This window comes from Stegodyphus dumicola, chromosome 10 (assembly GCF_044657685.1).
Source record: "Stegodyphus dumicola isolate Sdum_Otavi_A_Nest chromosome 10, ASM4465768v1".
In the NCBI taxonomy this organism is placed as follows: Eukaryota; Metazoa; Arthropoda; class Arachnida; order Araneae; family Eresidae; genus Stegodyphus; species Stegodyphus dumicola.
In genome coordinates this window covers 164,140,363-164,154,192 of record NC_140777.1, presented here as the reverse complement: position 1 = coordinate 164,154,192, position 13,830 = coordinate 164,140,363, and the positions used below count along the sequence as shown (strand labels likewise).

At 35.3% G+C, this 13,830-nt stretch overlaps 1 protein-coding gene across 3 annotated transcripts in view; it reads left to right on the top strand.

The window, feature by feature from the left end:
• Nle (notchless protein homolog 1) overlaps positions 1 to 13,830 on the top strand; it is a 63,568-nt gene that overhangs the window by 33,349 nt on the left and 16,389 nt on the right. For all 3 annotated transcript variants that reach the window (XM_085825801.1, XM_085825802.1, XM_085825803.1), the window contains exon 7: positions 10,214 to 10,406. In XM_085825801.1, coding sequence (XP_085681927.1) covers positions 10,214 to 10,406 — 193 coding nt within the window. The remainder of the gene's footprint in view (positions 1 to 10,213; positions 10,407 to 13,830) is intronic.

Sequence of the window (13,830 nt, the reverse complement as noted above, 5' to 3'; positions counted from 1 at the left end):
TAAATTTCTATGAATTTTGAGAACATCCACTACCACAGGATTCTGAGTGTTGGGAAAAGCTTCCAAGGATTTAAGAGCACTATACGAGTCTGTATAAACTATGAACTTTTTGTGGCAGAGCTTTGAGATGTAAAAAAGACCATAATATATAGCAGATAGTTCAGATGTTAGGACTGAGAAAGCATGGTGCAGGCATCTGCTCTCAATGTAATCTTCAAATACAAAAGCCATCCCAACATGATCATTTGACTTTGATCCATCTGTGTATATCGGATGATAACTGCTATATTTGTGCCTGTGCTCAGCGAAAATTTGTCTGTAAACGATCTCGTTAGTGCTCGCCTTTACGTGATGTTTAAAAACATCAAGAAGCTGGATCTGTGAACTTTCCCAAGGTGGAATTTCAAAATTCTGTACTGCTTGGGGGTGCATATCAGAGAGGGAGAGTTCCTCAATGACAGGGCGAACTCTTAAAGGGAAAGTAGGAACACAGGATGGACGTGTTTCAAATAATGTGTTACACTCATTATCAAGTAAGCACAGCTTATTGGGATGTTCAGGTTGAGATAGAGTATTAAAATATTGCAAAAGGGACAATTGCTCACACCTCAGATAAAGTGATGGTTCGTTACAGTCAACATATAGGCTCTGCACAGGAGAAGTCCTGAAAGCTCCTGAACAAATCCGCAGACCTTGATGGTGAACAGGATCCAGTTTTAACAAAACAGATGACCGAGCGGATCCATAAACAACTGAGCCATAGTCCAGTTTAGAGCGGACGAGCGCTCTGTAAATGCGAAGCATGGAGCAACGCTCTGCACCCCAGGAGGTGTTCGCCAACACTTTTAAAATATTTAGTGTTTTTAGACACTTCTTTCTCAGGTTTAAAACATGAGAAAGGAAAGTCAATTTTCGGTCGAACGTCACTCCTAAAAATTTTACTTCAGGCGCAACTGGAATAATTGTACCATTCAAATATAACTCAGGTTCAGGATGGAGACCTCGCTTCCTACAAAAGTGCACGCACACAGTTTTCTGTTTCGAAAATGTAAATCCCTGTTTGTCTGACCATTCTTGGATCTTATTCAGAGCCATCTGCAGTTGCCTCTCTACATATCTCATGTCTGCTCCTCGACAGCTAATCTGCAGATCATCAACATATAAAGATCCCAAGATGGTGGGAGGAAGTTCTTTTAGTACAGAATTTATTTTTAAACTAAACAGGGTTACACTGAGCACACAGCCTTGAGGCACACCCTCTTCCTGTTCAAAAACATCCGAAAAAACAGAGCCAATTCTTACTTGAAAAGTTCTAGTGTTCAAGAAATTTTGAATGAAAATTGGTAGGTTGCCGCGCAAGCCACTCTCGTGAAGATCCCGGAGTATACCGTATCTCCATGCCTTATCATAAGCTTTTTCAATGTCGAAGAATATCGAGACAAGGTGGCTTCTTCTTACAAATGCTTTTCGAATAGATGTCTCTAAGAGGAGCATGTTATCTACAGTTGTTCTTCCCTTTCGAAAACCACTCTGATAAGGCGATATAATATCATTCTTTTCCAAGAAGTAGACTAGGCGGCTGTTTACCATCTTTTCAAACAGTTTGGAGAGGCAACTCGTAAGGGCAATTGGCCGATAGTTGGAGGGATTCCTTGGATCTTTCCCTGGCTTAGGAATAGGAATGACAACAGCTCTCCTCCATGCACTGGGAAAGCCACGCTCCTTCCACACCCTATTGTAAAGAGTGAGAAGGGCATTCAGTGACTTACAGGACAGATGCTTTAGCATTTCATAATTCACTCCATCAAGACCCGGAGAAGACCTATGTGTCTGCAATAAAGCACTCCTTAATTCAAGCATAGTAAAGTCTCTATTGTAAGGCTCAGATTTGGAAGAGTTGAATGCGATGGGATTTATTTCAGAGTGCTGCTTCATAGAAAGAAATGCAGGTGTATAGTTTCTGCTGGAAGAAACGGAAGCAAATGTCTCACCAATAGTATTCGCAATTTCTTCTACGGAGCTAATCACTCGGCCATCTTTTTCCAGAAAGGAAAGTGAGTGGTCTTTATACATTCCACATGCTTTTCGAACTCTTTCCCAAACCCGCTTACTAGGCGTAGAGGATGTTATTGAGGACACATATGAAATCCAGGAATCCCTCTGGCTCTGCCTTCTTACTTTCCGTGCATTTGCTTTGGCTCTTTTAAAAGCTATGAGGTTTCGCAGAGTAGGATATCTACGAAAAATACCCCATGCTTTTTTCTGTTTTTTCAGTGCTTCATGACAGTCGCAATTCCACCACGGTTTCGAATATTTTAGTGTTTTTCCTGATGTTTTAGGAATCGAAAGCATAGCTGCCTGAATAATAGTATTAGTAACAGCTTCCACAGCGTCATCGATATGCACATCTTCTACCATTTGCTCTGTGAGCTCTGCAATGGAAGAGAAGAGTTCCCAGTCTGCCCTGTCCAGTATGAATCGAGGGGATCTCGACATGGGGTTTGCTCCTCTTCGTGCAAGAGACACAAGAATGGGATAATGATCACTGTTGTAAAGATCTTTACCCACATTAAAAGTGCAAAAAGGCAACAGAGATGGTGAACAGATGGCAAGGTCAAGAGCATGGAATGTCCTTGAAGGCTCATGGAAGTAAGTATCTTGCCCATTATTGAGGAGACAAAGGCTATGATCTTCGATCATCTGCTCAATTTGTCTTCCTCGGCAATTAGTATCCTTACTACCCCAGAGCGGACTATGGCCGTTAAAATCTCCTATTATGATGAAAGGCTCAGGCAGCTGCTCTAAAAGACCATTTAAATCTTGCTGATCAATATGCTCATTTGGAGGCAAATACAGAGAAACGACTGTAACAACAATATCAAAATTTGTTTGAGTAGCGACAACTTGGAGGGATGTCGTCAAAGAAAGCACATTTGAGGGATAATCCAGTGAGGTGAGGAGACCTACACCTCCACTGGCACGCTCACCTGCAATGTTATCTTTCCTGACGAAAGAAAACCTCCGAAGTTTTGCTTGTTGTTCCGGTTTTAGATTTGTTTCCTGTATTGCGAAGCATAAAGGTTGATGAACATTGATTATAGCTTTGATGTCGAGCAGATTTCGGTGGAAACCGCGACAGTTCCATGATACGAGGGTGGCCATTATGAATAGTTTTTGTTCTTTCTGTGCTCTTGTTTGGTTTTTTGTGGAAGTAGATGCTTGGGAACTTCCAGACCCTCTTCTACTTCCATACCGTCTGAATCCGCAGATTCAGAAACCATTCCATCAAGAGAGCTATTGCTGGAACTTCTATTTTTATTTGTTTCTTTTCGTGTGGTAGTTTTGGGTTTGCTTTGAATTACTATTTCTTTATTTTGTACTGTATGGGTTGGGTTTTCTTTCTTCTTGTTGTTTGTAGTCTGTTGAGTTTTGTTTCGTGGCGTCTGCATACTAACTGATGTTTGGGTAGCAACTGAGCGAGATCTTTTAAGAGCATTGGCGTAAGATGTATTTGGTCGTAGCTGTGTGCTTTGGACTAATCTTCTGGCTTCGGCATATGAGATGTTCCTCGTAACCTTTGCAGTCTGCACTTCTTTTTCCAATTTCCATTTTGGGCAGAGGCGTGAAAATGCTGGGTGCTCACCCTTGCAATTTATACAAAGAGGCGCAGCGGTACAATTTTCAGAATCGTGGCCAATCTGTGAGCATCGGGCGCATGTGAGGCTGCCACGACAAGACGTCTTAGAATGGCCGAAACGCTGGCATTGGAAGCATCGCATAGGGTTCGGAATATAAGGTCTTACAGGACAATTTAAATATCCAGCCTTAATATTCTTAGGCAGATCAGGCGTGTTGAAGGTAAGGATCACGTGTTTCGTATCGATCAACTTACCTTCCTTACGCATCTTGATCCGCCTAGCACCGCAGACATTTTGGTCGGATAGCTCGGAAGCGATCTCTTCTTCAGGAACATACAGCAGGTCGAATTCCGATATTACGCCACGACAATAATTCAGTGTCTTATGTGCTGTTACAGTGACATTCGCTTGCCCAAGTTTAGTTATTTGAAGTAAAGAAGCAGACTGGGTGGCTGAGATTGTATCAATAAGGAAGTCTCCGGAGCGGAGACGCTTTATATTTCTCGGCTCACCAATACAAGAATGAATATATTTATTTATTATGAAAGGAGACATCTTATGCAGCTCGCCAGAAGGACTAGAAATGACTAGGAAACGGGGGCTATTGTTATGATTTTTTTCATTTGTATCTGTGCGTAATTTTTTTGCAGTAGACTTTTCAGAATTAGGTTGAGTGACTGGTTTAGCAGTAGACTTTTCAGGACTAGGTTGAGTGACTGGCTTAGCAGTAGACTTTTCAGAATTCGGTTGAGTGACTGGAGTAACTTCAAAATCCTTGATTAGAAAAATTTGAGAGTTAGCCATAATGAGAAAAGAAAGGATTCGGGTCCGACGGCCCCACCCACCACGGAGCCCTACAAGGGAACACAGATTCCTGTGTTAGGGCTAGCCGGACCTATACGCAAACTGAAGCCCCACAGTCGGCTTTCCCAAAAGCAGGTACTCCCGAGAGCTTGACCCCAAGCCACTGACACAAGGACTAGTGACCAGCCGATTGACACCCGTGAGGACGACTAAAGTGCCTCCCGTTTAGCTGAAGCAGAGGCCAAAGCAGTGTGTTGGGGACAGTACCTCGCCCCTCAACTACCAGGACCCTCCTTTCCAGCGACACGGGTCTCCACGCACGGCAAACACGTGGGCAGTTTTCTCGCCACTCGAAAACTAGAAACAAGGTCTGTTCCAGCCTCTCGTGACGAGCCCCAAACTCATTTTTACTTTTTTTGATGGAAGACAAGTTTCGTATTTTTCATTTGAAAAGGCCATATTGAAGATGAAGTATGATTCGGACACAGCAGCCCCACCCACTACGGAGACCAACAAGGGGATGCAGATTCCTGTGCCAGGGCTAACCAGGTCTATACGCAAACTGAAGCCCCACAGTCAGCTTTCCTGAAAGCAGGTACTCCCGAGAGCTTATCCCCAAGCCACTGACACAAGGACTAGTGACCAGCCGATTGACACCCGTGAGGACGACTAAGGTGCCTCCCGTTTAGCTGAAGCCGAGGCCAATGCAGTGTTTTGGGTTCTGCTTCAGCTAAACGGGAGGCACCTTAGTTTCGCTGGATAGGAGGATCCTGGTAGTTGAGGGGCGAGTTAGGCACCTCGCCCCTCAACTACCAGGACCTTCCTATCCAGCGAAACGGGTCGCCACGCACAGCAAACACATGGACAGTTTTCTCGCCACTCAGGAAACAAGAGACAAGGGCCGTTCCAGTTCATCGTGACGAGCCGCAAACTCCGAAGAGAGAAACCACAAGGGAGAAGGGAAGGGAAAAAGTTCCAGCCAAGAGGAGAGGAGACGGAAAAGAGGATAGATCACTGGGGCTCCAGGATCGTGACACCCGTCTCACCAAGAAGATGATCCCCTGAAGGGCTAGGGTACCTCGGGATTGCCACACCCGTACTCACAAAAGTGAGCCCCTGAGGGCCCAAATTTATTATTAAGCATAGCTTTCTTCACATTTATGTCATATAATTTTAACCCTCTGAGCGGCCAGGGAATTCACTAAGAAAGCACAAATTTCCCAAAACTAGTATGAGAACAAATTATGTTTTTGATTTTAACGTAAAAACTCTCCTAATATTTCATATCTGGGTTTGTGTACTTTTGATATATTGCCTTAATTTCTTTGACCTATTTTAATGTGCACGTATATATACGTTCTTACAGATATCATAAAAAATATTCTAGGCCATATATATACGGCCTTGCCGCTTAGAGGGTTAATTAAATCATTCATTTGTGATCAGCTGCTCCTTGAAGAAAAGTATTTAACATATTAATTATTGATATAACTAGTAACTACCTATATGATAATTTCTTTGAATAGTATAGCTAAATACAATTAAAATTACTGCAACTTAAACAAAAATTTAGTGTAATTCATAACTGCAGGAAATTAATAACTAAACAAATTTGCATTTAATCGAAATTTTCAGTTCTGACAAATACATTTAAATATACTACAACTGCAAAAAATTTTAATGATATAAAATGTTATTTTACTTATTATAATAATAGTTATAATTATGTAATAGCCATAATTTTGAAATGAGAGAGAAAATTGCTTACTTGATTCTAAAAGAAAAACGCTCCCGGTAGAATTTGTTAGAAAATGTAGAATTTTTTTGGAGAAAAGACTTGAGTTTTTTACAATTTTTTGCATTTTCTTCTAATTTATCCTTTCTTTTTTCAGGATGTTCCATATTAAATGGTTTAGATTGACTCAATGCAAATTAAAACATTATTTCTAATAAAGCACAACAATTTTTTTAAGAAAATGTAATTTTGCAGACGTCTAATCTATCACATTAACTTTTCTCTTCCTTATGGTCAAGTTGACTAGCTAATGGTTATTCCTACAATTTAATAAATTGTATCAGTTCTATTTATTGGCCTGCCTTCTTTTAAACAGAAAGTAAGTGTGTAAAGAGTATGTGCCTATGTGTTCGTGCTACTTTAAGATGTGTACTTTTTTTGGAAAATTAGTAGAAACTTTAAAAAAAAAATAAACTTTTAAGAATAAATACCATCTAGAATTTAAAAGGGAATAACTATAATTTTAAAATTTTAGGACATGAATCTAAACTGTTATATAATGCAAATGAATGCAGCCTATAAACATATTAAAACTATTGTAAAAACTGTAGTAGAACTTCAGTTTTTGCAAAATCAAGCCCATATCAGCAAAATGATTTCCATCGAAAAAGTGATTTTATTGATTTGTAGCTTGATGTCGAAGATGTATATGATTTTTGTGTAAGATGAGTTATAAAACCTCAATTTATGCAAAATCAAGCCCATAACCAGCAAATTCCATCAAAAAAGTAATTTTATTGAATCATGGTTTTGGCTTGATGTTGATGATGTATGTGATTTTGCGAATAAGTCAAACTTTTTATCATTCTAATTAGCATTCCATACATATTTATTATTGTATATATAATTGAGTATGCCAAAGCACATGAAGTTAACGATCTGTTATCTGTGGGAAGGGATGTCTTTATGGAGGACTTTTTAAGGGAAAGTTGTTTATACTTAGATTACACATAAAGGAAACCACAAAAGTATTTATATAGTCAGCCCATTCACTGAGATTCTAACCTATATGTCAAATTAGCACTGTTGAGCGATATTATACTTTCTGTGAACTAATGGCTTATCTACTTTTTGTGTTCTACTATTTCTCCTGTTTAATACTTCCTTTTATTTCATAATTATCTGTAAATTTACCCGAAACACAGATGCATGCAAAATAAATAAATAAATGCAATAAAAATAATAAAATAACTTGGCAGTGAATAAACCATCTGCGTATTTAACAGCTGCTCCATTAAATCATTTTAAATAACAAATACTTTAACTACTGGATGACTAACAAAATAAAATCCATTTTAGTGAAAACATCAAAGTTAACATGCTTTCTGTATTATTCAACAAAAAAAAAGGTTTTTTTTTTTTTTTTTTTTTATTATTATTATTATTAAAAAAAAAGTTTTCTACATTTATTGACTTAACTGAAATTTGAAAGTAATGTAAAAATCGCTCAAAATTATTTTACCAAGTTCCCTCGTATCTCTTGCACAATATTTGCATAATAATTAGTAAATACAGTCAAATACCAAAAATCCACGAACTCCTGAAATCCGCATTGCCTCTCAAAATATAGACATTCAGTTTATAGTTTCCGGAAACAGCAACATTGAGTACGAAATATCAAAGAAAAAATACTTACTGAATAATGATGTCATAATTACCGAATAATAATGAGTCATAATGGAAATACCAAATTATTGACATTAAAAAAATTTTTAAAATAAGATAAGTTTTTTCCCTCTAATCTCTGCATCGAGGTAAAAAAGCAGACGACGTTTCACTCAACTCTTTGTTCAAGTTCACGATTCACGTTGTTGTATTTTCTGAGCTTTGTTATTTCACGAGATTATTTAGTGCTGCCTTTTTTGTTTATCCTGATATTTTGTGGATAAATTAAGAATATTTTAAATTTCAGCCCTTTTTAATACAATGACAGATAAGAAATGCACTCATGATTTTACTACTTGCAATGTTGAAAAACGTAAACACCTTGCATTGACGCTAACGCAAAAAGTGGAAATTCTGAAAAAGATGGAGGCAGGTACTACTCCTCGATTTATAGCAGAATGGTATGCAATTGCGACATGATTGTGTATGATATACGGAAAAATAAAGAAAAGCTGTTTTAATTTTACAGCAACAGTGATTCTTACACCGGAAATCTTTGCATGAGGCAAAATCGGCAAGCATCGATGCTGTGCACATATAATACAATGAATAATATAATCAATTTATATATGTAATAATAATTTAATGCATATAATAAATTATTGCAATAATGTATATAATAATTTAATTAAATGTATCTAATATGCCTTATTTTTTTGCACTTTTAGTCGGAATATTATGCTTTATCTTTTCTGTCCTGAAATCCTAAACTCCACACAACCTCTGGTTCCAAGCTTTGAGGATTTCTGGGCTTCTACTGTATTAAAATTAAATACTCCACCTTTTTCTTAGTACTTAATTCTTATGATTGTTGTAATTTTAGGGCTTTTCCTTTTGCTTCTTTAGTGTCTCCATTTTCAAAGAATTGCAACACTAAGCTTTTTAGCTAGAGGAAAAAGAGACTGAATATGGAAGACTATTCAAAGCTGTAGAAGGACAAGAACAAAAGCTTTATGACTTAAAACATCTGAAGCATTTTCTTGCCACTTGTTTGGTGGGGCAAGATGACTTTTCCTGATCTTCTTCTAAATGGGAAATTGTAAACCTTTCTTTTCAATCTTGGCTAATCACACAAATATTTTGGGAAGCTGGAAGGCAATATTTTAAAAATTTAAGTCTTCTCTCTAGTGAAAATAACTTAGCACTTTTTTCTTTTTGAAATATAGGTAATGCTCAAGCAGGGGGGAGGTCTGGCTATGTACCTGCAGTAGCAGCTAAAGCTATATATGTAATGTTATCACAAATTAAGTAAAAGAGAAAGTTTGTGTTATTTCTCACATTGTGCTATTTCTGTTCTTAGAACTCCAAAATTCCAGCAGTATGAAAAAAAATCAGTCTCTAAACCAAACAACTAATATTTATTCCGTGTTACAGAAGGATTATCTGAAAACTGAACAAGGAGTAATTTACAGAAGATTAGAAGTATAACTGTTATAGTAATCATCTTCTATGATTTATGTAGCAAACTACTTACAGACTGTATTTTTGGAGACCTACAAACTGTTGCTAATTGTTGTTACTATTCCAATGGCCACTGCTGAAGCTGAGCATTTCCTCTCAACTCTAAAATGAGTTAAGACCTTTTTAAGAAGCACTGTGAACAAAGACAGACTTAAGTGCTCTAGCCATGCTGTCAGTTGAAAAAAGCATGATGAATGGCATACCTAAATTTAGTGAAAACATTGATTTGTTTACCTAATAAAAGGTAGATGAGTGGATTTAATTTACAAAAATTATACTTGGCTATTTTGTAATTAACACTCAAAAATATATTGTAAGCAATATTAGAGTTTTATTGCATTCCATTGTAAGAAATAAAATGGTGCATTTTTTTACCTATGAGAACTTGCTTTCTTTTAGTAGCATTGTTTTCCTTTAACCTGTGAAAGCACAAATGTATTTTAACTTTTAAGTTATGTAGAATCTGCGTGTTTAAGCCGTCACTGGGTGGATGTATATAGGAGACAAGAAAAATTGTTACTTTTATTCTCTCCATGGACATGTTTTTGCTTAAAAAAAATCAGAGAACGGCCAAAATTGAACATTGTGTACTTTAAACAACATATGTATGTGTGTATGTATATATTACACACACATGTTATAAGAGTGCAGTTTTCCTTTTTTGAAGAATAGTGTTTTATAATTTATGCCAAATTAATTTTAAATTTTGTTGAAGCCCTTGTGGTGGTTGCTTTAATTAGGTACCGTAAATTTACTATTTTTTGTACTATTATTATTATCAGTATTATTATTATTGTATATATATAAATTATAAGAAAAAAATTTAATGGGATTTTATTTTTTATATCAGAAATGCTGAGTGTAGACGCATAGCAAGTGCCTCCAAGGACTGTACAGTTAAAATATGGGATATCATAATGGGCCAGCTTTTGTATACACTTTCTTCACATACTGCATCAGTCACTTGTGTGAAATGGGGAGGTAGTGGGCTCATTTACTCTTCTTCGCAAGATCGAACAATTAAAGTGTTTAGAGCAAGTGATGTAAGTGTTTTAGAACTGAATTTTCTTTTATTTAAGAGCTAATAATTTGCTATATATTTCTTTAATTTCTATGTATAGAGAAAATTCATTGTTACATTTCTACATTTTACGATTTGTTACATTATACATTATAATTCATTGTTACAATATAGTGTAATAACTGTGAGGTCCTGAAATTTATTCTTTGAAATGCATTACAAGTTTTCTCACTGCTTGTGTCTTTTAATTAGTAAATTTCCCTGTTTTGCTTATTTTCTTTTTTATAGTTATACATAACTGTTGTTAATACAAAGCACCTGCATCGTTTTCTAAAAGAAATATTCTATTCTTCTCTAAAAGAGATCTGATAACTTCTCCTTTCAGTTACACACCAAAATATTTTTTTCCTGTAAATCGCTATTCCTTCTGTAACAAAATACCCATAAAAGCATTCAGACTTTAGTTTAGAATCTCTGCTAATTAAAGGAAAATTAATTTGATGCAATAATTATAATGCTTTTAAAAAATGCAATAGAATTAATAGTGATTAGAAATGAATGATTTTCATTAATAGAATTTTAAATGAAGCAATAACTCTTTATTATTAAATTCTTAATAAAAGAAAAAAAAAATGTCACAAAAGACTTCTCATTCCATTTCCTAGAAATGAATAATTTTCACTGAGAGAACTTTAAATAAAGTAATAGCTCTTGATTATTAAATTCTTAATAAAAGGGGGGAAAACATCACAAAGACTTCTCATTCCTTCTCCAGCTAGGCAACCAAGTTTTGATGTCTTGCTTTTCTGATAACCAGATCATCCATAACCTGTCCTTTCATCACCAGCCTGATTCTTCAGTACTAAATGGACTTAAGCTCGTTCAGTGTTAAAGGCCCCTTCCTGGTGCCAAAAAAGTTACAAAGGCACTGTTAGATAACATTGTTAGAGATTGAAAGTTGCTGTTAAGGCATGAAAGATATAAAGAAGTCGTTTTGTGACTGCTCACTTACTTACCTTTGCTTTTTTATAAGAATTCAGCCTCTATATTACGAGCAGAACTCGCCAAGCTTTAAAATGGAAATAACCAAGAAGATGTATTGCACTTAAAATTGGGAGGTCTAAAATCTTATGTGAAAGTACTTCATGCTTTAAAATTTAAAGACTGATTATGCTATAAATCTTTGTAATCTTAATACAGTCAGTATTAATGTGTGCACAAGTTCTTGTGTTCTTGTTGTAAAAATATAGCTGAATCTAGATTTCTTGAATTTTTTGTATTTTCTTAACAAAAGTCTGGTCAGAGCATTTAACCCGGGAGCACACACATTCATATGAGTTACATGAGCGTGCATAGTGCATCCAAGAGACCTGATTCATGTTTTTTGCAGAAAATATGGTAAATCTTCAGAAAACGTGTTACATTTATACCAATCATAAATTTTATTATGGTTTTTAATGTAATTTTTTAACCTTTAATGTATCATAATAAATTTTATTATGATTTTAATGTGCAAATTTTAAAAATATGCACATTAAAATTATAATTTCTTCAAATGCTTTTATGAAATAAAATTTCTGAAAGGAATAGAAAATCGTATTACATATTAGCATAGGGGGAAAGAATTATATACTTTTTATACTATATGTAATTCTCATTTTGAGATCTATATCAGTTTCTGAATCAGTATCATGTGAATTAAAAATTCATAATCACTTCCATCCTCATTTTCAAATCTCAGATTATGCAACTTGTTTGCCACTTTCTATACTATCACAAATCAACTATGTAATAGTAATACAAATAGGCATGCTGGGTCTAAAAGACCTGATCCGATCAAAATCAAGACTCTGAATCAAAGCCCCAGCGAAAAATCTTCGGAAACATAAAGAGATAGACCTATGACATGACTACATTGGACTTTAATAACTTGCGTGAAATAGGCATGCTTTGAGAAAGGTTTGTTTAATAGCATGTGCTCGAGGTTTAAATTTAAGAAATATTTTACCCTAATATATTAAGCTCACAAAAAGTTCTTTGTATCTAATTTTGAATTTTTTAGGAATTTTAACTAAAAGAATAAACTTTAGTTAGAGAGTATGCTGGGTGGCAATTTTTAATGTTTATGAATCCTATTCATTGTAAGTATGAATTATAATCATTTCAAAAACTGGTATGGTAGAATTCCCCTTCCCTGCCTCCCAATTAAACAACAAGTGAACTAGTTTCTAAATTTAATAAAAGTTTTCCTGTTTACAATAAAAGGTAGATAAGTGTTAGTCAAATAAACATTGAGAAATATAAAAGTAAAATTACAAACTGTGACATTTACTCCCTGTGTGTAGGATGCAATGAGTTCTATCAAAAATTCTTCAATGAATATCATCAAACCCTATCAGTAATTGATTTGAAGAGGCTGGACTTTCATTGCAAGATACAATGGAATCTATTTGCTATTAAAGAGAATTGTGAAGTTGTATTAGCCCTCTCACTGCTTACTTTTTTTATCAAAGTAGGTTAAAAAATTGCGTATTTTTTTATTACATATTTCAAATCTACATATATTTTAGAGTTAAAATATACAAAACTTTTTTTGTAAAAGATTTTTTTTTTCCAATGTAGAATTTGATCATAGAAAAAGGTTGTCAGAATAATGAAATTGAAGAATAATGACATAAAAGGAAAATTTTGAAAATTAACCCCTTCGAGCCGGGTAGCGAAAACGCGCGCTTATCGCGGAGGCCGGCAGTGTCTTCCGCGAGCGTCTCTCCAGGGCCGGGGGCTTTTTTGCTACTAAGCCTAAATCCATGAAATTTCCGAAGTATCAACGCATTGTTTAATAATGCTCTATAAAGTATTTAAACGGCTTATGCTTTATAGATATTTTTATATATATACTTTAATTACCTTATTTCTTGTTTAAATGCATATTTTACACATTTTATTTTAATTACTCACCATTTTATGACTTTTAACATTATACATCTGAAAACTAAATATATTACTTAAAATTCTCTTTTCGTATGAAAAATTTGAAAACAGAGATCTACACACAGTCCTACGTTACATTTCTTGAACTCGTAATAACTCATTTGCCGTTTTGGAGGATTTTTCCGGGAATGTGAACAAACGAAGCATCGTCGTCTCGTTTTCTTATCAGTCTCTTCCGAACAAAGTTTTGGAAAATGTCTTTCAGTTAATCTTCCAGAATCAATATCAGAATATCAGAATTTCAGAATCAATATCTGAAATATTTTGCATCATTTCTGCTATTTCATGCTCTGTTAAACATTTTCGACGCTTCGACATTGAAACGGTAAAAACAGAAAGAATTCACGTCTAACAAGATTTAATTATTTTCTAAAAACTGAACTGTAAACAGAAATACTCAACGCTTTAGCGCATATAAAACTTCTACTTGCAATAAACAACTACCACGTGCGAAT